The sequence below is a fragment of the Bos indicus genome, chromosome 21 (assembly GCF_029378745.1).
Source record: "Bos indicus isolate NIAB-ARS_2022 breed Sahiwal x Tharparkar chromosome 21, NIAB-ARS_B.indTharparkar_mat_pri_1.0, whole genome shotgun sequence".
Classification (NCBI taxonomy): domain Eukaryota; kingdom Metazoa; phylum Chordata; class Mammalia; order Artiodactyla; family Bovidae; genus Bos; species Bos indicus.
This window is the reverse complement of record NC_091780.1, coordinates 59,045,827-59,071,061: the sequence shown is the minus strand read 5'-3', so window position 1 is coordinate 59,071,061 and position 25,235 is coordinate 59,045,827. Positions and strand designations below refer to the sequence as shown.

General features: G+C 42.9%; 2 protein-coding genes across 8 annotated transcripts in view; one reads left to right on the top strand and one right to left on the bottom strand.

The window, feature by feature from the left end:
- Positions 1-1,175: 1,175 nt before the first annotated feature.
- SERPINA10 (serpin family A member 10) lies at positions 1,176-14,709 on the top strand. 3 transcript variants are annotated; one of them, XM_019983749.2, is made up of 5 exons: positions 1,176-1,320; positions 4,280-5,058; positions 6,886-7,159; positions 9,384-9,534; positions 11,372-14,709. In XM_019983749.2, the coding sequence occupies exons 2-5, from the start codon at positions 4,317-4,319 to the stop codon at positions 11,561-11,563; spliced, it is 1,359 nt and encodes a 452-aa protein (XP_019839308.2). In that variant the 5' UTR covers positions 1,176-1,320; positions 4,280-4,316; the 3' UTR covers positions 11,564-14,709. The 3 variants fall into 3 exon arrangements, with proteins under 3 accessions (XP_019839308.2, XP_070631726.1, XP_070631725.1); XM_070775625.1 differs by lacking the exon at positions 11,372-14,709 and adding an exon at positions 10,514-11,365; XM_070775624.1 differs by having other exon boundaries at positions 1,246-1,320; positions 4,284-5,058.
- A 96-nt stretch (positions 14,710-14,805) lies between these two features.
- Positions 14,806-25,235, bottom strand: part of PPP4R4 (protein phosphatase 4 regulatory subunit 4) — a 104,564-nt gene continuing 94,134 nt past the window's right edge. For all 5 annotated transcript variants that reach the window (XM_070775619.1, XM_019983748.2, XM_070775620.1 and 2 more), the window contains 2 exons: positions 19,278-19,425; positions 14,806-16,292 (listed from right to left, as the gene is read on the bottom strand). In XM_070775619.1, coding sequence (XP_070631720.1) covers positions 16,268-16,292; positions 19,278-19,425 — 173 coding nt within the window. In that variant the 3' untranslated portion in view covers positions 14,806-16,267. The remainder of the gene's footprint in view (positions 16,293-19,277; positions 19,426-25,235) is intronic.

Here is a 25,235-nt window from a genome sequence, read left to right as displayed (position 1 = left end):
GATCTGAGCCCAGACTCTCACAGGGCCACAGGTATTTTAGCTCAGCTGAAAACGCCATCCCCCCACCACCAATTTTTAATTCCCATGTAATTTTCTATGAAAGTAAATCAGAGGAAGATTTCTATTTTGTTTCTGGGGAACTGAATGTGACTCACCATTGCAGAAAGCCGCATCGCTGGTAGTGATCGTGACTTTGGTGGGGAAGGGCCAATGCAACAGGTGTGCAGCAGAGAGCACTCCCACCTGGTCCCGCATCTGACAGTACCACTGCCGCTTCACGTGTAGTCACGGCAGAGCATTTACATACTTAAAGAAACGTTATCTTCTTATAGTTTCCTTTTCCCTCCATATTGTAAAGCATTATTATTATTTTTTAAATTTTGTGGGTTGATTCTCTTAACTACAAATTTCACTTGAGTAGTAAAGGGCACATAAAATATTTATATTATTAAAAAGAGTCTAACAGTCTGAGAGTTTTTGTCTTAAAGGGTCTACATCAGCCTTGACTTTCAGTGTTTGAGGATTTTAGTCTTAGAAGTCCATCTGCCTGGGGAAGCAGAGAGTTGACCTTGAAATAGGCTCTTTATGGCTGGTGGGGATTAAAGGGTCTGTCTCTCCCACTGGCAGGGCTTCCCCAGGTGGCACAGTGGTAAAGAATCTGCCTGCCAATGCAGGATATGGAACAGACGTGGGTTCAATCCCTGGGTGGGGAAGATACCTTGGAGAAGGAAATGGTAACCCATTCCAGTATTCTTGCCTGGAGAATGCCCAAGCATGGAAGAGCCTGGTGAGCTACAATCCATGGGGTTGCAAAGAGTTGGACATGACTTAGCAACTAAACAACGACAGCTCTCCCAGTGGACTGAAAAGTTTCCCTGGGAGGTGTTGGGAGCAGGTCTTACTCATTTCTGCCTTCCCTCCTCACACAGAGCCCAGCTTTGAGTTGGGGACCCAGGAGGCCTCTGTGGGATCCAGCCCTTCCTTCCTGCGAGGTGTTCAGCGCCTGCAGCAACTATGTCCCACGAGGACCTGGATGTCATTGGGGTGCTGCCTGGGTTGAGAAGCAGATGCTCTCATGGAGGAATTGCCCAAGAGTCAGGAGTGCAGGATTGCAGGGGATTATGGGAAGCCTCTCTCTCCATCGAGGCTTTCCCAGAAACGCCACCATCTCCAAGCAGGATGTTAATCAGTAACAGCCCCCCGAGGGGGATCACACTTTGGAATAGCAAATATTTACTGCAGGCTTTCGGCTGCAAGCCCTAACCTTCTGTCTTTGCCCTGAATGAAGGACCTTCCCAGGCACTGGGTGGCCACTCACTGGTAAGAACAGTGGACCAAAGGGAGGCTTCACAGTGTCTGCCTAATGAAGGATAGGGAGAGAAGACCTTCTGTCCTCTCTGGGTGGGTTCCCCGGGGCAGGGGGGTAGCAACCTGGGCTGTGCTGAGCCCTCATTCCTGGACTGGATGGGGCGGGCAAGGAGGTGGGGGTGGTAAGAGGCTTGTTGTAGACACAGGAGGCTTCCTCCACAGAGAGGAGGCCAGTGGAAGAGGCTTTGAAGGCTTGAGATATCATGCCCACAACACTCCGTGCAAGCCCCACATAGCTCCCTGGCCTTCTTCCCAGAGACCTGTCTGCCCAAGCAAGTGAGTCCCTGCTGCTTCCAGATTTGGGAGTGGGTTTGCAGCTGCAGGTACATTCAAGGCTGAGAAGTGGTGAGTGAGTGGTTAATTTCTTACTAGTCAGGTTCTATTTAGAGTGCTGCATCTCTGTGTCATCCTTAAACCAAAAAAAAATTTCTTTTAATTTTATTTATTTTTGGCTGTGTTGGGTCTTCATTACTGCACGGACTTCTCTCCAGTTGTGGCAACCAGTTTGCAGTCCATGGACGTCTCATTGCCGTGGCTTCTCGTTGTGGAGTACGGGCTCCAGATGGGCAGGTTTCAGTGATTGTGGCTCATGGGCTTTGCTCCATGGCATACGGGATCTTCCCGGAGCAGGGATTGAACCCATGTCTCCTCCATTGGCAGGCGGATTCTTCACCACTGAGCCACATAGGAAGCCCCTTAGAAAGTGAAAGTGTTAGTCACTCAGTCGTGTCGGACTCTTTGCAACCCCATGGACTGTAGCCCGCCAGGCTCCTCTATTCATGGGATTCTCTAGGCAAGAATACTGGAGTGAGTAGCCATTTTCTTCTCCAGGGGATCTTCCTGACCCAGGGATTGAACCTGGGTCTCCCACATTGCAGGCAGATTCTTTACCATCTGAGCCACCAGGGAAGCCCCTTAAACAAAATTAGTGGCAATTACAATGAAGTGAAGATGAATAGGTTCAGGAATAGCAGAGGAATTGCAATTCGGGACAAACTGGCAAACCAGAGGCAATTCTCAAAGAGACAAAGACAGGCTGGCTTTTATTCGGTTCTGGGAGGAAGCTGGGGAGGGTTGCTTTGAACAAAAGCTCACTGGAGGAGAATGAGAGTTCAGAGTTATGGCAATTTCTTGTTGGAACCAAGTGGTGGGTAGTTTGCTGTTGCTAAGGTATGTGAAAATCTTCTTTCTTCCTGCTGATCATGAATACTGAGATGAGTGGGAATGTGTGAGAACCCACCCTGCCATCTCCTTCTTCAGGGGTATCTTCACAACCCAGGAATCAAACCAACATCTCCTACATTGGCAGGCAGATTCTTTACTACTAGCACCACCTGGAAACCATCACAGACAGAAGTTACTCTGAATTTAAGAGTATCGCTGTGGGATTAATTTACAAAGGGGTGCTAAAGCCTGTGATCTAATGAAGGCATGAACCTGGGTACATTTGGCACACTCCAGCAGGTCTTTACCTAGCACATTTATTGCTGGAGTTACCTTTAGAGTGCAGGCTTGCCACTTAGAATTGGGCAAAGCTTCCTAAATGCTCACAGAAAACAGAGGAGTATTTCGCTGAGTAAGGTCATGCCACTCAAGCTATGGAAAGGACGAGGCCCTGGATCCTATGACACTGTTTAGCAAAAGCCAAAAGCAATGTGCTAAGTCCCGGAGCCAGGGGTCATCTTGTAGCCGGCCCAGTGAGGACACAGGCCTCTGCGTCAACAAGAGGCCGGGGAACCTCACCCCGTCAGCACATTTTGCTTCAGGTGGCCTGGCTCAGAGTAAGGGTCTCTGCTGATGGAAACTCTGTGAGGCCTGTGGCCTCCCTTGCCCTGTGTGCCCTGCGCTGAGTGGTCCTGCGCCACCCAAGCCCTCCTGGGGCAGTGGCTTCAGGAGAGAGTGAGGGTGTATCTCAGTGACCTTCCCAGCCAGCCTCTGGTGGTGTCAGCACCAGGAGCCCCGTGTGCCCATGGGAGTTTATTCAGATGGAAACTACAGGTGATCGGGAGCTAGGCTCTGTGCCCAAGGATGAGAGGGAGGCCAGAGAGGGGGCAGTGGTGGGGAGTGTGGGGTTTGGAGACCCACTGCCCAAGCTGGAGTGGTCTTGGGCTCCGCTAGAACAGGCAGCCTTCGGGTGGGCGGGAGGACGCACTTCACAGGTGAGGGTTAGGTGAGATGGTCCAAGCGGAGCTTAGCCCGGGCAAGTGGTTTGAATTGGTTCATCATCTGTTCCTATCCTGGGGGCTCCAGAGAGAGTGAAGGCAGGAAGTCCTGAGAGGAGCTCTGTGACTGGGCCCCAGGGCTGGGCCAGTGCTGTAGGGAAGGCACAGCGGGGTCTATTGCAGAATCAGGCAAACTCAGCATTCATCCTTGCCCCATGGCCACCCAGACCCTCTAAGTCCCCAACCCAAGGCGTCCCCAGGTCCAAGTCCCCACAGCCCAGCTTGAACAAGCTGCCGTATTGCCTAGCGATCCAGGGCAAATAAAACAAGCAGACAGTAAAAGTTCTGGGAAGACCTTCCGACTCCTGGCGCTGCTGTGACCCACACCCAGTGAGGCCCAGGACCCACACCACATCCCCTCGCATCCCTTCCCCTTTTGGCTTTCTGCCATTCCCCTGGGAGGAACTGGGATGGGTGAGGACAGCTGGGGGAGACCAGGAGCTGCCCGAGGGCCTGATCCCTGATGGAAACTGGAGGAGATTTCTCTCCGTGAAATAAGACACCTCCCCTCCCACGGACTCAGGTGACAAATGTGACCCTACTTGCTCAGGGTCTCCCCAGCCCTGCCTCTGGGAGATAAGCCCCGACCCCCAGGAAAGAAGCAGGGTGACCGGAGGAGATGTACCAGGGCCCAGGGAGGAGGTGGGCATCAGACATTAAGGACGATCTCTGCCTTCTTTTCTCCCAAGGAAGCCTTGCTGCTGACCGGGCCTCCACGCTGCCCTGATGTGGGCGGTGCTGAGCCTCCCGCTGGCCTGCCTCCTGGCCCAGGCATGGCTGGTGCCCGGTTCTACCCTTGCTTCCCACTTGCCAGAGGCCCAGGCGGGGTTGGAGACTCTGCTGACCCCCATGGCCCAAAACAAGACCAGCCAGACCAGCGAGAGACAGTGGGCTCCAGAGGAGGAGGAGGAGAGGGAGGAAGACTCCCCCTGGCTGTTGGCCGAGGGGCAGCAGCTCTCCAGGGAGGCCTCCAACTTGGGGTTCAGCCTGCTACGTAAGATCTCCCTGAAGCATGATGGCAACGTGGTCTTCTCCCCACTCGGCCTGGCCTGGGCCATGGCTGCCTTGACTCTGGGGGCCAGGGGGCACAGCAGAGCCCAGCTGGAGGATCTCCTCTTGCAGGCCTGGAACCAGACCTGGCCCGTGGTGAACCAGACCCGACCACCGCGCCTGCCTGCCCTCTTCAAGCAGCTACAAGAGAGCCTCTCCCATAATCCAGAGCTGGGCCTGGCCCAGGGGAGTTTCGCCTTCATCCACAAGGACTTTGACATCAGAGAGACCTTCCTCAATCTCTCCAAGAGGTATTTCGATATGGAGTGTGTGACTGTGGATTTTCACAACACTTCCCAGGCCAAAAGGCTCATAAATCATTACATGAACCAAGAGACGCAGGGGAAACTTCCCAAACTCTTTGATGAGATTAATCCTGACACCAAATTAATTCTTGTGGATTACATCTTGTTCAAAGGTACTTGGATAACATTCTGCTCTTCCAGAGCCATGGGTCTCTTCACCTGTCTCTTCCTTTCCTGCTGGGCCTGTGTCTGGTTGATGCCAAGGGATTTCCTAGGAACATGTTGTTCTCGGGTTTCACAAACAGGTTGAAACATGCATTGAACAGGTAGGATGTACCGGGCACAGTGCCAGACGACGTGTCCATTTGATGCCCCTGCCCTGGGGCCCTCGCATGCCTGCAGGGCTTACTGCTAGATTTCCAAGCATATCTATACAACTCTCCTCTGACATTCTGACCTGGGGAAACTTCTGGGTTTTTTTTTTGTTTTGTTTTGTTTTTAAAGCAGATCATCTGAGATATTTAGGGTTGCATCTTTGCTCCTTCACCCTCTACTTCTGTGACCTGGGGCAAGTGACAAAATCCCTTCTCCTTGGATTCTCAGTATAAAAAATGCAGACTCTCCCACCTCCTATAGAGAAGTGAGGCTCAGAGAGGTTGGCTAGATCAAGGTCACATGGTAAACGGCAGAAGCTGAACTCAGATGAGGGGTTCACCCCAGGTCCTTTCCATCCTGCCTTTCTCGTGCAGCACTGGCTTTGCATGGCCACATTGTAGCAGGAAGGTGACACCAGGGGACTTGCAAAGTCTGGGAGGGGGACTTTCATCGAGCCAGGCCGGACAGATGTCTGTGTGTAGAGCTGTGTGCCTGCATGCTGGTGGCGGCCTCTGGGTTGTGTGGCTGCTTGTTGACAAGGCGCCCCTCCCCTCAGAGCCTCAGTGAGCACAGGATAGGTGGGAACGTCATCATTTCTGCCCCAGTGGCCTCTGTTTGCACATTGAGTGCACCAAAGGAGTGGTCAGAGAGCCCTTCCTGCAGACAGGGCTGTGGCCAGGCCCACAGTCTTCTCTAGGTTGGAGCTAACCAACCACAAGGAAGTGAATATAGACAGAAGTGGGTCCTTCGGGCATCATCTGGAATAAGTGACTTTTGTTCACCCTGTGTTTTGTCCTGAACAGTGAAGGAGCCACAGGTGGTTAGGAGACATCTCCTTGCTTCAGTGTGTGATTCCAGCAGGCCTTTGGGTAGATTCGTGTGTGCGTGTGTTTAATGGGCTTCCTTTGTGGCTCAGTTGGTAAAGAATCCACCAGCAATGCAGAAGACCTGGATTCAATCCTAGGTAGAGAAGATCCCCTGGAAAAGGGAAAGGCTACCCACTCCAGTATTCTGGCCTGGAGAATTCCACGGACTGTTTAGTCTGAGGGGTCGCAAAGAGTCGGACACGACTGAGCGACTTTCACCACTTTATTTTTGGCTGTGTTAGGTCTCTGTTTTGTCACGCTCCAGAGTTGTGGCACTCGGGCTGAGTTGCCCCACAGCATGTGGGATCTTCCTGTGTCCCCTGCACTGGACCAGGGATCAAACCTGTGTCCCCCGCATTTTAAGGTGGATTCTGAACCACCGGACAATGAGGGAATTATCTGGATTCATTTTTTGCCAGTTTGGAAAGAAGCCTGGGAAAGGCTGATCTTTGGGAAACTTATCCTGGCTGCCCGCATCCATGCATGCTAAGTCGCTTTACTCATGTCCAACTTTGTGCAACCACATGGGCTATAGGCCCCTGCCCTTCTGTCCATGGGGATTCTCCAGACAAAAATACAGGAGTGGGTTGCCATGCCTTCCTCCTGACTGCCTGAGCTGTGGTCAAGACAAATCCAGTAAGGATACCTGTCCTCGTTGGGCAGAAAGGGGGACAGAACCCTGGCCCTTTATTACTTTGGCAAGAATGATGCTTTAGGGGAGGATCATTTCTACAATGAGTTTCTTTCTTACCTGTTCAGGGAAATGGCTGATCCCTTTTGACCCTGCTCTTACTGAAATGGACACTTTCTACCTGGACAAGTACAAGGAGGTCAAGGTGCCCATGATGTACAGGTCAGGCAAGTTTGCCTCCACTTTTGATAAGAAGTTTCATTGCCATGTCCTCAAGCTGCCCTACCGAGGAAATGCCTCCATGCTGGTGGTCCTCGTGGAGAGGATAGGTGACCATCTCACCCTTGAAGACTACTTGACCACAGACCTGGTGGACACGTGGCTCAGGAACATGAAAACCAGGTACAGCTCTCCTGTCGCCCTGCTCCAGCTCAGCCTCTCCTTCCCCGTGGGCACTCCCAATTTCATTCTGTGCCTGTCCTGCTCCACGGTGGGCTCCCTGATGGCAGGGGCTGCATTTGTCCTGTTTTCCACTGTCAGCGTCTATCACAGCGCGTGGCTCCTTACTCACTCGGCCAGTCCTTATCAAGGCTCTCCCACTTGTCAGGCATTGTGATGCGTGCACGATGCTAGCCCTCCTCGTGGAGCTCACATTCTACTCAGGTGCCGGTGGGCACCAGGGAAGGCCAGGCCAAGAAGGTAGACGTAAGCCAACACTTAAGATGAAGGAGGGCTGTCAGGGTGACCTGGGAGAGAGAAGAGTTACAGGCACAAGTGTGAAAGTTCTGGGTTAGGAGTGTGCTTGGTGGGTTCAAGGCACAATGAGGTGGCCAGTGAGGCTGTAGCAGTTTGGAGATGAGGTCGCAGGGGAACCAGTAGCTGTCACCCACGACTGTACATTACAGGCCCTGGGAAAGACTTGGGCTTTTTCCAAAAGAGATGGGAAGCCACTGGAGTCAAGCTGAGGAGCAACATGATCTGCGCTTGTTGAGAAAAGACACTGGGGCCATGTGGGAAGAGCAAGGGGACCAGTCACGTGGTCAGTGTAAGCACCCAGATCAGGATGCTCGGCAGGTAGTGGCAGTGGAGGTAAGGAGGAGCAGTGGGTCCTGGATCTGTGAACCTGGAAGTCACAGGATTGGCCCACGGACTAGAATGTGGGTGAGAGAAAAACGGGGGAGTCACAGATGAAGTTTTTGGCCTTAGCAACTGGAAAGATTTGCCACATACTGAAAAGGGAGACTGTGAGACGAACATGCTGAGGGGTATGTGCAAAAGTTCAGTTGGAAAGAGCTGGATCAGAAATACCTATTAGACAGCCCGGGTGGGGATATAAAAAAGGCAACAGCTGGGTATCAAAAGTTGGATCTGGTGTGTGCAGGGCGAGGTCCAGGCTGGGGAGTCAGCAGCACAAAAATGGAAACATGAGACCAAATGTGATGACCTGGGGAAGGGGCTGAGCACAGAGAGCAGGGGTGGGAGCACAGGGCAGGCTTGCAAAAGCTTGTGGAATAAATTAATATACCCATCAGGGTACGAGGAAGTCAGTACCAGTAAGGAGGCCAAGGCTATGCCTCCTGAATCTGTCACTCTAGAATCTGACACAGAGGGAAATCCAGCTAAAGGTCCCAGTGTTCATTTTATCTTCATTCCTCTTCTTCAAATCCTTAGAGCCTAGCAAAAGACTTCAACGTAGTAAGCCCTCAACAAATGTTTAGGCGAATCAATTTATATATCAGTCTTCAAGACCTGTCATGTCTTCAGTTACATTCCAGTGTGAGCCCTGCCCAGCTCTACAAGAGAGGAAGAAAGAAGGGTTGAGGGGGCAAAAGGAAATGAATATTCACTGGGCCTCTACTCTATACCAGACATCGTTCTGGGTGCTTAACACATGTTATGTCATTGACTCCTCTGAAGAACACTGTGAAATCCATATTGGTATCCAGATGAAGACACTGGGACTTCTTTAAGACTCACTTAGTACCAGTCAGTAGTTCACATCCTTTTATTTTTGAGCCACAGAACCCATCTTTCTAAACAAGGGTAAGAACTCCAATGTACATCTTTATAGGTGGCATAGAAAAGACCTGAATGGGCTTTTTGGCCAACCCAATATAGCTAGATAGATATGCAGAGAGAGAGAGACAGATAAATATCAGAGTTTCTCTGGCTGAAAATAAATAGGGGGTTGAAATTTTCCTTTGCTCTCCTCCCCCTGTCCATTCCCAGACTCCCAAGTTCCTCCTGGAATCCTGGGAGTCTGCAGAATAGGGACTGAAAACAGCCATCCTCCAGGAGTCTGCAGGATTCATGGCAGGAGGTATTTGGTTGGGTTGTTTTTAAGACAGGGGGAAATGGATACAAAGTATGGCATCTTTCCCTAAAGAGAATGTGAGTCATTGACTGGGAAATAAAACTGGTTTCCTGAAGCAGAAGTAATACATATTTGATAAGTCAGAACTCTCTTCTCTGAGTCAGACCATTACAAAAGAGCAGAATGAGCTACACTCAACTGAAGGAGACTTGTTACTAGGAATAATCTTGGAGGAAGGTGAAGTGATGTTTTTAGTGTTCAGAATCTAAGGTTTTTGTCTACGGTTCACCATTATATGTACTTGTACCACAGAAAAATGGAAGTTTTCTTTCCAAAGTTCAAGTTAGACCAGAAGTACAAGATGCACGAGCTGCTTAAACAGATGGGAGTCCAAAAAATCTTCTTACCCTGGGCTGACCTAAGTGATCTCATGGTTACTGAAAGAAATCTGAAAGTTTCCAAGGTAAGTCAGGCCCTTTCAGGGGAGTCCAAGGGAACAGGTATTTTTCCATCCCACTGAATGTCGATAAAAGGCCAAGTTGTAGTAGAAAAGTGAAAGTCACTCAGTCCTGTCCAGCTGTTTGCGACCCCATGGAATATACAGTCCATGGAATTCTCCAGGCCAGAATACTGGAGTGAGTAGCCTTTCCCTTCTCCAGGGGATGTTCCCAACCCAGGGATGGAACCCAGGTCTCCTGCACTGTAGGCGGATTCTTCACCAGCTGAGCCACAAGGGAAGCCTTGTAGTAGAAAACTAGATTAAAATTCCCAAAGACTTGAAACAGCGCCCAAGCTGGATGTTTGAAGAACTGGAGCTACTTTATTAAAACATGTTTATGTAGCACTCCCTCTCTTCTTTATCAGTGCTTAAGGAGAAATTTACCCCAAAATGGAACTGGTTCACAGGTTCACTTAGAATTCCATGAAACTGCACCACCTTACGGTTTTATTCATTTATTTGGGTGGGTGGAGGGGCTGCACTCTGCAGCATGTGGGATCTTCGTTTCCTGACCATGAATTGAACCCATACTCCCTGCAGTGGAAGGGTCATCTTAACCACTTGACTGCCAGTGAAGTCCACTGCTTTGGAGAGGGAAGAAAACCCCAGAGGTTATCTGCCTAACTTCCTGCCTCTTGTGAAAACCCCCTCTGATATATCCCTACAAAACAATCTTCCAGTTTTGTTTTGTAATGTTTGCAGTGACAAGGAACTTATTTGAAAAGCAGCTCAATCCACAAATGGCAAAAACTGTTTTTGAGTTTTATTCATATATATATTTTGACCTGTAATTCCCCCGACTTACATTCTTTGTCCCTAGTTCTGCCTCTATAGCATCCAACACATGCATTTCTGCTACAAACACATGAAAGACTGAAGAAACGTGTTTTGGTTTTAGAGCTTGAATTCTAAATTATTGATATTTTCCCTTTGTTTACTCCAGGAAGGGAATTTTCACTCCAGGAACTTAAGAGAATGTCTAGGTATTGTTTTCATTATCTTCTTTTAGAATAATTATACAGGTCCATTACTCACATCACATGTGGTTCTTGGACAAAAGGGCCTCACGAACAGGACAGGTGGCCTATATCCAGGCCACCTGAGTTCAGAAAGACTTCAGGGACCCAGAGGCTTGCTCAGGGGACACCTTAGAGTGGTGCCAGGTTCTAGGAAACCGCTACAGAAGAATAACCACATTCCTGCCCCACCTCCCTCCCACCCTCTGCCTGCCAGAAAGAAGGTCAAAGTTCTCAGGGGTTCCAGACAGCTTGAAAACCTTCCAGGAGGAATATCAGCTCAGTTCAAAAATCAGTAACACAGAGACTTCCCTGATGGTCCACTGGTTTAGACTCCACACTCCCAATGCAGGGGGCCTGGGTTCAATCCCTGCTCAGGGAACTAGATTCCACATGCTGCAACTAAGGGTTTGCATGCCATAGCTAAGACCCGGTACAGCCAAATGAATAAATACTTTTAAAAATCAGTAGCACAAAGTGCATGCTCAGTATTTGTTGATTTGATCCACGTGTGTGTGAAATGGCCAGCCACAGAGTCCCCTGGTCCTTGGCCAGAATGAATTTCACAATCGGGTTCCTGGTACCTCCTGCGGCTGTTTGAGGTGCTTCTGCGGCAGTTGCTAGGGCAACCACAGACCATTCCTCTCTGCAGATGAGCTCTATACCAGTACATCCCGAGAGCACAGCCCCGTGGGTAAGGACCATAACAAAAGTGTTCAGGGAGTCAGTGAATCCCCTCATCTCCATGAGCACACAAATGGTCTTCCACATATTTCCTTTCCTAGGTTTTACAAAGAGCCACGATTGAGGTGGATGAAGAAGGTACAGAGGCAATGGCAGGAACCCTATTAGAAATCACTGCTTATTACATGCCTCCCATCGTCAAAGTGGACCGGCCGTTTCTCTTCATCATCTATGAAGAAACCTCCAGAACCGTGCTGTTTCTGGGCCGGGTGGTGGATCCGACCCTCCTGTGATCCACAGCACGCGTGAGTCCTTGGAGCCACAGCGATGCTGGATCTGAGGTGTCTGAATCCACACGGGACATTGGCACTGGTGTCCCCCTTGTTCCCAAGTGCTAATTCGAGCCATTCTTAGATCTGCATGTGAAATTCAAGCTTATTTTAAGGAGATGTTTGTATGAGCTGGCTGGTATTTTAAGCCTGTTTCTAAGAGCCTATGTTATTAACTGAAACCATCTTGGTATCTGGACTCGCAGAACTGTATTTCAAGATGAAGTCTTTGGGAAGGCAAGTACGAATTCTCCATGGGTCATGCGCTTCACTCCCTTTACTGCTCCCTGCTGCCAATGAGTGTTTTATTTTAACCTACTATAGAATAATTTCTTGGCAACTAAAATTAGAAAAAAATAGCTGTAGTCAGGCCTGACCACAGCATCTGCTGCCATGTGGCTTTGTCTACTCCATGAAGCCATTAACTGAGCTACAGATCTTCCAGTTCAACCTCTTAATTCTATTATACAAAGCCAAGAAACGGGAAAGTGGAGAAAGGGCCACAGTAAGGCTTTCATGGGGCTTCCCAGCTAGTGCTAGTGGTAAAGAACCCACCTGCCAATGCAAGAGTTACTAAGAGACTCGAGTTTGATCCCTGGGTTGGGAAGATCCCCTGAAGGAAGGCATGGCAACCCACTCCAGTATTCTTGCCTGGAGAATCCCCAGAGGAGCCTGGTGGGCCACAGTCCATAGGGTCACAAAGAGTCGAACACAACTCAGCGACTGAGCACACACGGATGCATGCAAGGCTTTCATGGGCCCCCGGCCCTTTCACCTTTGTGGATTCCTTCTTCCATTTTATACACACACACACACACACATGTGTATATACATATATATATACACACATATATGTGTGTATAATAAAAGTATTTTATGACTGTATTTGTATAAAGGTGAATATACTCTGGGTTATATCTGTCTTTATACTAATACAAAGCATGGGACTTAACTTAGAGCAAGAAATAAGACATCTTCATGGGTCCCTGAAGGCACTGTGGGCCTGATGTCCTATGCCTACAGCATCTAATGGAGAAATCATACAGGGCATCTCAGAGGAAGAAAAACCAGTGCATCAGTGGCAGAGTCAGGGCCCTGCCACTCCTGACTGCAGGCCCGGAGCCCATCCCACTCTTTCTTCTTTCTGTCTAAAGCATCTCATGGGGTGCAGTTCAACAGGCGGCGTGTGTTCACGTCTATTACCCATTGTGATTAAATAGAATGTAAGCATGGACTTTGTCCCAAGGGTCAAAGAAAGATAACAAAACAGCTTCTGAGCCCGTCTTGTCTTCTGTTATAGAGATAAGAAAATATTTTAGGAGTAAATTCAGAGACTCAGGAGTAAAGTTAACTATTTTTGGAATGTCAACTAGGTTGACTAACCACCTAACTGGATTTTTATCTGTTTGCTAGCCAATTTAAATATACTTAAATTTGCTGTATTAGTTATTCCTCTTATTACAACTGACAGATTTATGTGAATAGTACCTAATGTGAATAGATAATAATAATAAGCCACAGTCTAGAGACTGACTCTTTATCCTTCTAAAACCTGGATATCAGTTCACTCCTGTATGCCCTCCACACGCACTAACTGACACCGGTGACCCAGGCAACTCTAGAGCCTAGAAAGAAACAAAAATAGAGGACTGACTTCAGTCGACATCTTTAAGCGACTTGTTACTATTCAATTAATGAGGTTCATTTGTAGAAAAATAGCAGAAAGAGAAATAAAAGAGGGCTCAGTCAAATTATTCGTGTTTTTTAGAAATGAAATCTAGAGAAGAAAGCCACAACACCCTCTGAAATAAACCGTGTTTAGAGAACACAATACCCTCTGAGATAAATATGGCCAAACCCGGTGATAAAAAGGTTCATTATTATCAAAGGATTCATAGAACATATACTCAAACTCTTGCCTTCTCTTCATATATTTGCACAAAACGATGATGACACGGGGCAATGATATCTAACGCATTACTCTTTAAGGCAGAAAATGGCCCTATTCTCTATAAAGAAATTAGTATTTCCTCACATATGCTTAAGAAGCTCCAAGGATACTAGATTTTCTAAATATGTATGCATGGTGAAAAAATGCAGATCAAGGAAAAATGTAACTGATCTTACAAAAAAAATCAGTGTCAACCGAAGGGGAAAATTCTGAATATTCTAACAACACTTCACTATATTTAAGGGTCAGATTTTAAAAACTGTTCCTACACAGACACATACACACTCATACTCACTTCCTAACACACATGCCACAGCTGAGATCAGATTATTGAATTAACTGAATTCATTTTATCTTCATGGTATAAACCTAGTCAAGCTGAAGAGACTGTTCTATTTCAATTCAAATTATTTCACATATGCCGCTGACTGTAGGTAAAATGGACCCACTCTTCCAGAATAAGGCATCTTTATAAAGCCCAGGAAGTCAAGTAACAGAAATGATTTTTAACCGTGATGAGGTTATGGGAACAAAGCTCTATATGCTCTTCTCTATTAAGTAAAATCTTTTTAGCTCTCTCTATTTCTGCCAGTAAGATTGATTCTACAGGTCTGTTTCTTTGCTTATAATGCTGATTAGTGACATTCTAGACCTATCCTTAAAACTGCAAGTTTCCATAATTAACAGAGATGTCTCTATTTCTCTGCAGCTACAGTTAGAGATGTGTCTTTGTCACACAACTGGTTTAAAGGAACTATTTAGTAAGGTGTTAGACTGAGAACTTTTTACAAGAGTATCAATCATTTTTTCCAGTGGAAACTGAGGTACATATGGATATTCATAAATGTCACCAACTGGTTTTTTGCTCTATATATCTGTCCTTGGAAGTATATTTTTAACAAATATTTCAACAATTTTAGAAATTATCATGTTCTCTTGGAAAAAAAGAAAACCTCTAAACATAACTTTGATTGACTGTCTTAATTGATAATTTAGTGCCTAAGATAAGACTGCAGCTGACTTCTGTAAATTTCTGAGCAAAATAAGCCTTAGTGACTTCTCTGTCAAATCACTTTCTTCTTCTCCTGCATGCATGCTGAAGAAAAGGTCTAAACTCTGCCAAACTTATTGAACAAATAAACTAAAATTCTGCATTTTATTTAAAGTAACAGAGTCAATGCTATGAACCAAAGTGCTAGAAAAACTGATGCTGCTTTGACATCCATTATGTACCCCCGATGCTCTCTCCTAGATCATAATGTACTCGGTTCCACATTAGTGATGTTAGTAGGAGACATCACTAACATGGTTAAGTGAAATCCACAAAGAATGTATGAACTAACCAGTATTATCAAGCTTCTCATACCTAATCAATGTTTAACTACTGACAAAATGAATGGTTGAACAATTCCATTTACCTGATGGTCCTTCAATGAAAGATATTAAGCATCACTAAAAATAGCCAAAAAAGAGGCGATAGGTAAGGAAAGGGGGAAAACAAACACCATGAAAGCCTCATACTGAGTAGCTGCCCCTGGGTGATTTTAGTTGATGTCTGTGCCCTTTTCTTGTTCATTACTTAAAAATAAACTGTCTTTAATTACAGAATAAAAACTTCAGAAAATATTTAAAACTGTTTTCACAAACACAGGTATCTCATTAACCTATGTTTTATTTTGAGTAAATTCATTATTCATTATTTCACATTATAAAAAGTAACCACACACGCATATGCATTCACAAATTAGATCTTTATCATACATCAATATATTTTTTTAAAAAAACAAATATTTTCAATATCAATATAATTATATGCTGATTGCATTTTGAAATAGAGAAGCTGACAATAGCTTCATACAGTATATCTCAAGAACTGACATTTTTAAAATCAAGAACTGTATAGGTTCCACAGGCAAATTTTGATGGAAATAATAGCATTAGTACAAATAAATGCTGTTGACATAGCTTAAGCATGATAGCTTGGAATAACAGCTGATTCAAACTAGATTCATCATTTCTAATTCAGTAAGGACAAATACAATCTAAAATGTAAACAAAGTATTTATAAAATAAATTCTTCTAGGTAACAAAGGAAATCATCAATCTATTATTTTTAAGGTAGTTGTAGCTAAAAGTTATCAGAAATCTTTGTAGAATTTTCATTGCCAAATTTTAATTTCGGAATGTCCAGGTACAACATCTTGTCACCACAATCGCAGGACTGATATAATTTAGGACAGCTGTTTGTACCCTGTTTCAGTGTGACTTTTCTATTGGGCTTGGAGATTCGTGAGAAAATGCAGTGACTTTTTTACTCCCACGTCCCCGTCCAAGTGATTATCTAGGCGGGGTGATTTCAGTTGATTTGGGCCTTTCGTACAATTTTTAAATGCTAAACTCTAGCACAGTTAAATAGATGGTTTCCTGCACAAATAAATGCAGACTTATCTCTTTTGTAGCAGTAGTTAAAGCACATACCTAATGTTTTTTTTTTCCTTACACTTCACTATAACATTGGAATTCTGTAACCACATTATTGTTCAAGAAATATATATTATACCTCCTAGGGAATATAATTTCAAATATGGAACGTTTAACAACATCAGCTGCCATTATGTATCTCTCTTTTCCAGTCATCAGCCATTGCTTTAGCTTTTGTTCATCAATCACATTATCTCCAGTTGTCTTTGTTTTGCCTCCTTCTTCAAGGAGATGGCCTAAGGATTGGATTTTCTGGATTTTCTTTGTCAGAAAGGAAGAAAGAAAGAAAGAAGAGAAGGAAGAAAGGGGGTAGGGAGGAGAAGAAAAGAAGAGAAAAGAAAACAAAACATTAAAAAGTTTATCCATATAATACTTACAAAGAAACAGATATAATCTACTTTGAAAAAACCTAATATATGAGAACTGTGATTAAGTAGACAAGTGAATGACACATTAAAGTTTACTTGGAATAACCTTTAATTACTCAAATCTTATATGCATCTAACATAGCATTCAATTCAATTCATACTTTTCCTGTTTTTCATTTCTATAACCATAGCGGAAATTAACACAACCTAAAATTATCAATCATCTGGCCTTGTAAAACGTAACATACAATGTATTCCTAAACTTCCTTTAAGACACTGATGTTTTTAAATGGCAGATGTATCATCTTTATGACAATGGAAAGTTGGAGAATGTACTGCATAGAATTTTTTTAAGCAGCAAAACAGAGATAATTAATACTTTCTGAAATCACTTCACAGGCTTATTTTAAGCAAAAAGGATAGATTTTCATTTGGATATGCCATAGTCCTGAATGGTGGATAAGAGTCCACAGAAACATGACTAATATCTACAGATACCGATCACCTATTGCAGTTATGTGGCAGTATGCATTCATGAGAAAGTCTAAATTAGAACCACATAACATGGAGAGAGCTGTGGACTTGGAGATTCAGTTACACATTAACCAAGCAGCTGTGATACCAATACACCTCTTACTTCCGAATATTCAGAAAAAATACAAACTTCACGTGACTGTTTAGCAGTGTTTGTTTCTAGATTCATTTTTTTAAACAATTATATATGCAACTGATTATATAATTCTATATTATAAATATTGAGCAAATAAAATTTAGTCCATAAAAAGGAAAAGCATGCTCAACAATAAAAGAACACATAAAGAAGTAATCTGAAATATTGATCAGTTGCTCAGCTGTGTCCGACTCTTTGCGGCTGCATGGACTATAGCCCGCCAGATGCCTCTGTCTGTGAGAATTTTGAGGCAGAATACTGGAGTGGGTTGCTATTTCCTCCTCCAGGGGATCTTCCCGACCTAGGGATCGAATTTACCTGCCACTTGTGTCTTCTGCATTGGTAGGTAGATTCTTTACCACTGGTGCCAATAATGGAGAGCTGGTATAAGTAGATTAGATTGCAATGGTCTTTACTTTTAACAATAAATGACTATCGCATTTAGAAAGATGAGAAGAGAATGAATTTCATTCTGATATTATTAAATGTGTTCTTCAATAGAAGAATTCCAGAGCAGTCTTTTGAGAAGAAGAGGGTCAAAAGTGATCAAGAGGAAGGATTTCAGGATGTCAAAATGTTAGGTGCCTCAGAGGATGAACTGAGTCTGTCCTGTGCCCCTTCACAGAGGGGCACAGTGAGGACCAGAGTGCTGACATGAACTGCATGTCCAGCTCTGTGGTCTCCATAGATCATTACCCTGTCCTGCCTCTATCTCAAGACTTTAAATGGAGCTTCCACAGTACATTCATTAGAGCAATAATTGTATGGCTAAGAGATTCTCTGTAGTAACACTACTAACCTGTACCATCAATATTATTTTTTCTATTTACTATCAATTTTTTTCTATTATGTAGTCTTCCCTTGAGCTCTATTCAATAAATATGCTAAGTTTTAAATGAATTTGGAATACATCTGTATTTGTATATACCGATGGCCAATTAGAAATTTAGAACAAATTATAATACAGTTCAGTTCCTAAATGAGACTCCAGTATGGAGTTTCTGATGTGCAAAAAGATGCACGATGGAAACTGTATTAGAAAATATTCATCAAAATATTCATGAATTACCCTGATAGCTCAGTTGGTAAAGAATCCGCCTGCAATGCAGACAGGAGACCCCAGTTGGATTCCTGGGTTGGGAAGATCCCCTGGAGAAGGGAAAGGCTACCCACTCCAGTATTCTGGCCTGGAGAATTCCATGAACTGTATAGTCCATGGGGTTGCAAAGAGTTGGATGTGACTGAGCGACTTTCATTTTCACTTCATTCATGAATTAAGTGAACTATGTTTAAAAGAAAATCTGAATCCTGTTTAAATTCTCTTCTAATCAGAAGAGTCAGGGGTCCCATACGGAAGAGGAAACCTGTAACTGTAGTTTGGGCATCTTGGATGAATTGCTTCTATGTGGATATGACCTCTACTTATGTTGATTTTTTTTCCCCACTACCCTCTTACATGTCTAACCTAAGAGAAACAAAGGTTTCATCAAATAAGATACAACTGGTGCATAAAAAGGAACCACGAAGGGGTTCCTTCTAACTTTAAGGAACAAATGTCAGTAGAAATCTCTATCTTATTGGACCCACAACTCTAGATTATATAGTGCAGTAGTATTTCTTAACTGGCGGCATTACACCCATCCTTCTGAGCACTGGGTGATTAAATACCATGACCTTAAGCTAGTCGTTTGTTTTTGTTGTTGTTTTAGTCTCTTAAGTCATATCTGACTCTTTGCAACCCCATAGACTGCAGCCAGCCAGACCCTCAGTCCATCGGATTTTCCAGGCAAGAATACTGGAGTGGGTTGCCATTTCCTTCTCCAGGAGAATCTTCCTGACGCAGGAATCGAACCCACATCTCCTGCACTGCAGGCAGATCTTTACTGCTGAGCCACCATGGAAGCCCAAGCTAGTTGTTTAAAGGAATGCAAATATTTTGCAGAAAAATACATAGATCTCAGCTATTAATGGGAGCCATTTAAAGTTTCTCATCAATTCCCTAAGGTTACAACGTCTTTGCCATATATAAATTATCTTCTACAAAATATGTAACATAACCAGAGGCATGTGATAAGAACCGTTTTAACTGATAGCATTTTCCCATTACAGACACTTCCTATTCTTTGGAAACTATTTAAGTGGGAAGGAAAGCACACTAAGAAAAAGAACAGAATCAAACACTTGGCAGTCCACCACTGGATTACTTACAAGGTAGCCTTCCGTGGTTGTGTATCTTTACTTCCACTGCTCTTGGGATCAACTGAGTTACCTGTCCCTCGGGAGGTGCTGGGCAGGGAAGTATTAGAAGAAAAGGAACTGGGAGTGCTATTGGTGTTACGCATCCGGAATGAGTCATCTGAAAGAACACACGTACAGTCAGCCAGATGGAGTCCACTAGACAGATGTGAACCTTCAAGAAGGTTCATGAGAGCTGACTTTTCCCCTTCTTTTAAAGCCAACTTTACTAAGGTATAAATTATATACAATAGACTGCACAAATTTAAGGTCCTGAAATTTGTATATACTATGAGGCCATCACCACAATCAAGAATGAACACAACCATCACATTTGCTCCTGCCTCATCATCCCTCCGCTCCCTCTCCAATGCCAGGCAACCACGAACCTGCCTGCTGCTGCTCACTACAGATTAGTCTGCATTTCATGAAATTTCATTTCAGTATACACTCTTTTTTTGTCTGACTTCTTTCATTCAGCACAATTATGTTGCAATTCATCCTCATTTTATATGTCAATACTTTATCCTTTTTATTGCTGACCAGTATTCCTATTGGGAAATGGCATCACACTCCAGTATTTTTGCCTGGAGAATCCCATGGACAGAGGAGCCTGGTGGGTTACAGTCGTTGGGTTGCAGAGTACGACATGACTGAGCGACTGAGAACATTCCTATTGCACGGACATGCCAAAATTTGTCTATCCAGTCTCCTATTGACAGACATCATGATTTCCACCCCCATTATAATCTAATACAAACAAAGCTGCTGTGAATGACAGTGTGCAAGTTTGTATGTGGACATGTGTTTTCTCTTTCGTTAAGTCTTGAATGGAACTGCTGAATAATGTAGTCAGTGTATATTTAATTTCCTAAGAAACTGCCAAATTGCCGTCTGAAGTGATTATACCACTTTGCGTTTCCAGCAGCAATATATGAGAGTCCTGGAGGGTTACTCCACATTCTCACACACTTGATATTGTGAGCATTTTTAAACACTAGTGGATGTGATGTGGTATCTCCTTGTGTGTGTGTGATTTTTTTCTCATTGCATCAACTTTCATTTCTCTAATGTTACTGATCTTAAGCATCTTTTTATTTACTTGTATATCTTCTCTTGTGAAATGCCTGTTCAAATCTTTTTCCCATTTTAAAATCAGTTGCCTGATTTGTTTTAAAGATTGTTGTATATTCTAAAAACTAAAAATAGAGCTACCATATGATCTTGCAATCCACTCCTGGGCATATACCTGGAGAAAACCATAATATGAAAAGATAAATGCACCCCAGCATTCATTGCAACACTATTTGTAATAGCCAAGGCATTAGAAGCAAACTAAATGTCCATCAACAAATGAATGGATTAAGATGATTTGGTGGAATATGGAATATTACTCAACCATAAAAATAAAGTAATGCCATTAGCAGCATTTGAATGGACCTATGATAGTAAGTTGTCATACTATATGAAGTAAGCCAGGGAACAATAAATATATCACTTGTATGTGGAATCTAAAAAAAGAAAAAAGGTATAAATGAACTTATTTGCAAAACAGAAAGAGACTCACAGACATATAAAACATAAAGAGGATGGCAGGAGGGATAAATTAGGAGGTTGGGAATAGCTTACACACACTGCTATATATAAAACAGATAGCCAACAAGGATCTATTGAATGGCACAAGGCATGTGTACTCAGTCATGTCTGACTCTCTGTGACCCCATGGACTGTAGCCAGTCAGGCTCCTCTGTCCATGGAATTTTCCAGGCGAGAATACTGGAGTGGGTTGCCATTTCCTTCTCCAGGGAATCTTCTTGACCCAGGGATTGAACCTCCATCTCTTGAGCCTCCTGCATTGGCAGGCAGATTCTTTACCAGCTGAGCCACCGGAGAAGCCAGCACAAGGAACTATACTCAATATTTTCTAATAATCTATAAGGGAAGAGAATCTGAAGAATATATATATAACTGAATCACTGTGCTTGTACACCTGAAACTAACACTATTGTAAATCAACTATACTTCAACTTGAAAAAAAAAAACAACTTGTATATTCTAGATACAAGTCCTTTGTCAGGTATATGTAACACGAATATTTTCTCCTAATCTGTGTCCTGCCTTTTATTTTTTTAACACTCTATTTCAAAGTGTCAAACTTTTAAATTTTAATGAAGTACAGTAAGTTAATATTTTATGGGTCTGGAGAAATTTTTGTCAATTCTAAAAATCACAAAGACTTACTTCTATATTTTCTTCAGAAATGTCACATTTTTAACTTCTGTGTTTAAGTTTACAATACATTTTGAGTTAATTTTGTGTATAGTGTGAGATAAGAATTGAGGTTCAGTTTTTTTGGGTTTATTATGGATATTCAATTGTTTTAGCATCAAAAAATTTTAGTAAAAAAAATCTTAAAACTCAGCCAACTATGTTTGTCAGTGTAGGTCATACAGTCTTGAGTACTGAAGCTTTAGGAGTAAATGATATCAGGTAATTTTTTTTTTCAAAATACTCAGTTCTGTGTATTTAAATACACAGTAACTTTCAAAAATATTTTTATCAAGATTGCATTGAATCTCTGGCTCAATTTAAAAACAATTGACATCATAACAATATTAAGTTTTCCAATCCATGAACAAGGTATGACTTCCATTTACTTATGTCTAATTTCTTCCAGCAATGTTAGTATCTAGCAAACATTTTGCTAAATTTGATCCCTGAGCATTTAATATTTTTGAGGTTATTTAAAATGTTATCTTCAATATACAATGGATTAAAGACAATCTCTTTAACAAGTGGTGCTGGGAAATCTGGTCAACCACTTGTAAAAGAATGAAACTAGAACACTTTCTAACACCATATACAAAAATAAACTCAAAATGGATTAAAGATCTCAATGTAAGACCAGAAACTATAAAACTCCTAGAGGAGAACATAGGCAAAACACTCTCTGACATACATCACAGCAGGATCCTCTATGACCCACCTCCCAGAATATTGGAAATAAAAGCAAAAATAAACAAATGGGACCTAATTAAACTTAAAAGCTTCTGCACATCAAAGGAAACTATTAGCAAGGTGAAAAGACAGCCTTCAGAATGGGAGAAAATAATAGCAAATGAAGCAACCGACAAACAACTAATCTCAAAAATATACAAGCAACTCCTACAGCTCAACTCTAGGAAAATAAATGACCCAATCAAAAAATGGGCCAAAGATCTAAATAGACATTTCTCCAAAGAAGACATACAGATGGCTAACAAACACATGAAAAGATGCTCAACATCACTCATTATCAGAGAAATGCAAATCAAAACCACTATGAGATACCATTTCACACCAGTCAGAATGGCTGCGATCCAAAAGTCTACAAATAATAAATGCTGGAGAGGGTGTGGAGAAAAGGGAACCCTCTTACACTGTTGGTGGGAATGCAAACTAGTACAGCCACTATGGAGAACAGTGTGGAGATTCCTTAAAAAACTGGAAATAGAACTGCCTTATGATCCAGCAATCCCACTGCTGGGCATACACACTGAGGAAACCAGAAGGGAAAGAGACACGTGTACCCCAATGTTCATCGCAGCACTGTTTATAATAGCCAGGACATGGAAACAACCTAGATGTCCATCAGCAGATGAATGGATAAGAAAGCTGTGGTACATATACACAATGGAGTATTACTCAGCCATTAAAAAGAATACATTTGAATCAGTTCTAATGAGGTGGATGAAACTGGAGCCTATTACACAGAGTGAAGTAAGCCAGAAGGACAAACACCAATACAGTATACTAACGCATATATATGGAATTTAGAAAGATGGTAACGATAACCCTGTATACGAGACAGCAAAAGAGACACTGATGTATAGAACAGGCTTATGGACTCTGTGGGAGAGGGAGAGGGTGGGAAGATTTGGGAGAATGGCATTGAAACATGTGAAATGTCATGTATGAAACGAGATGCCAGTCCAGGTTCAATGCACAATGCTGGATGCTTGGGGCTGGTGCACTGGGACGACCCAGAGAGATGGTATGGGGAGGGAGGAGGGTGGAGGGTTCAGGATGGGGAACACATGTATAATTTTTTTTAAATTAAAATTGAATAAAAAAAAATAAAATGTTATCTTCACACACATAACTTTTTAAAGTATTAGGTTTATAGAAAAATTGAGACGGGTATGAAGAATTCCCACCTACCCCCACAGTTCAGTCAGTTCAGTCACTCAGTCATGTCCAACTCTTTGTACCCCCATGGACTGCAGTATGCCAGGCTTCCCTGTCTATCACCAACTCCTGGAGCTTTCTCAGACTCATGTCCATCAAGTCAATGATGTCATCCAACCATCTCGTCCTCTGTTGTCCCCTTCTCCTCCCACCTTCAAATCTTTCCCAAAATCAGGGTCCTTTTTATTAATACCTTACATTTATATACTATACTTGGTACAATCAATGAACCAATGGTAACATGGTATTATTAACAAAAATCCACAGTGTGTTCAGATTTCCTCAGTATCACCCAATGTCTGTTTGTATCTAAGGATACCATTCAGGACACCACAATACACTTACTTGTCAGGTCTCCTTTGCTGGGACAGCTTCTTAGCCTTCCCTTGTTTTTGATGACCTTAACAGTTGTGAGGGGTACTGGTCAAATATTTTGTAGGCTGTGCCTCTACTGGAATCTGTCTGATGCTTTTCTCACAATTAGACTAAGGTTATAGGTTTGAGGTAGGATGACAAGAGTTAAAGTAGTATTTTCATCACATCATATCAAGAGTGCACACTGACAAATCTTTTTTTCTGTTTTCTGTTTTTTTTTATTTTATACTTCATGACAGATCACTAGATACGGGATTTTTTGAGGAAATATTTTTAAAAACTAGGATTCCTGATGAACTTGACCAAATTGCTCCCAAAAACTTCCACCGATTTTCATATCCACCTGCAATGGATACATTGCAACTTGTTTCCATGAATCCTTACTAGAATTTCCTTTACATTTCCTCCAGCCTGTGGTGCCTACAGAGCTTTGGAATGCTATAATTGATGACTGATGGGTACATGTTAAGTAAATAGTATTAATTTGAGTTTCCACACTGTGTCTTTGACCTTTCCATTTTTTATTTAACACTACTCCCCCAACCCCACACACACCCTCTCCACACTCCAGCCTGACAGGCTGCTGTTGGTCTCTAAAGACACAATAGTCAGCTTTTACTTCTAACAGGTTCTCTGAATGGGATGGTATTCCATACCCATCTCTGCCTGTCAAAATTCTAGAGCACCTTAAGGTTCATCTCAAATGACAATCATCCTCAAGCCCATCTTCGCTCCCAAAGTAAATACAATCTCTATGTAAACACCTAATATATTTGTTTAGAGATATTTTGCTCCCATTTTCTCATTATAGAGCAGATATGTAATTGTATAGTGATATTTTCCTCAGTCTGAAAGTCAATAAGTAACAAATAATAAGCACATTTTTCTAACCAAGAAACCTAGGAAATACTTCATTTAATTTATTTCATCTCCCCAAAATAATACTGAAACTTTAAGACAATATTTTTCAAATATTTTAATAAATGATTTACCCTTATGAGAGATATGCTTTTTAGGCCATGGATGTTAAACTTTAGAATCTGCAGACCATACACAGACCTACCTCAATTTATTGCTCTTCATTTTTCAAAACAGATAATGCATTTTTTCTTGTTTTTTTGGTTTTTTTTTACAAATTGAAAGGTTTGTGACAACACTGCATCCAGAAAGTCTACCAGAACCATTTTTCCAATAGTATTTGCTCACTTCTTGTCTTTGTGTCATATTTGGATAATTCTTGCAATATTTCCAACTGTTTCCTTGTTATTATATTTACGGTGGTGTCTGTGATCAGTAATGTTTGATGTTACTACTGAAACTGTCTTAGGG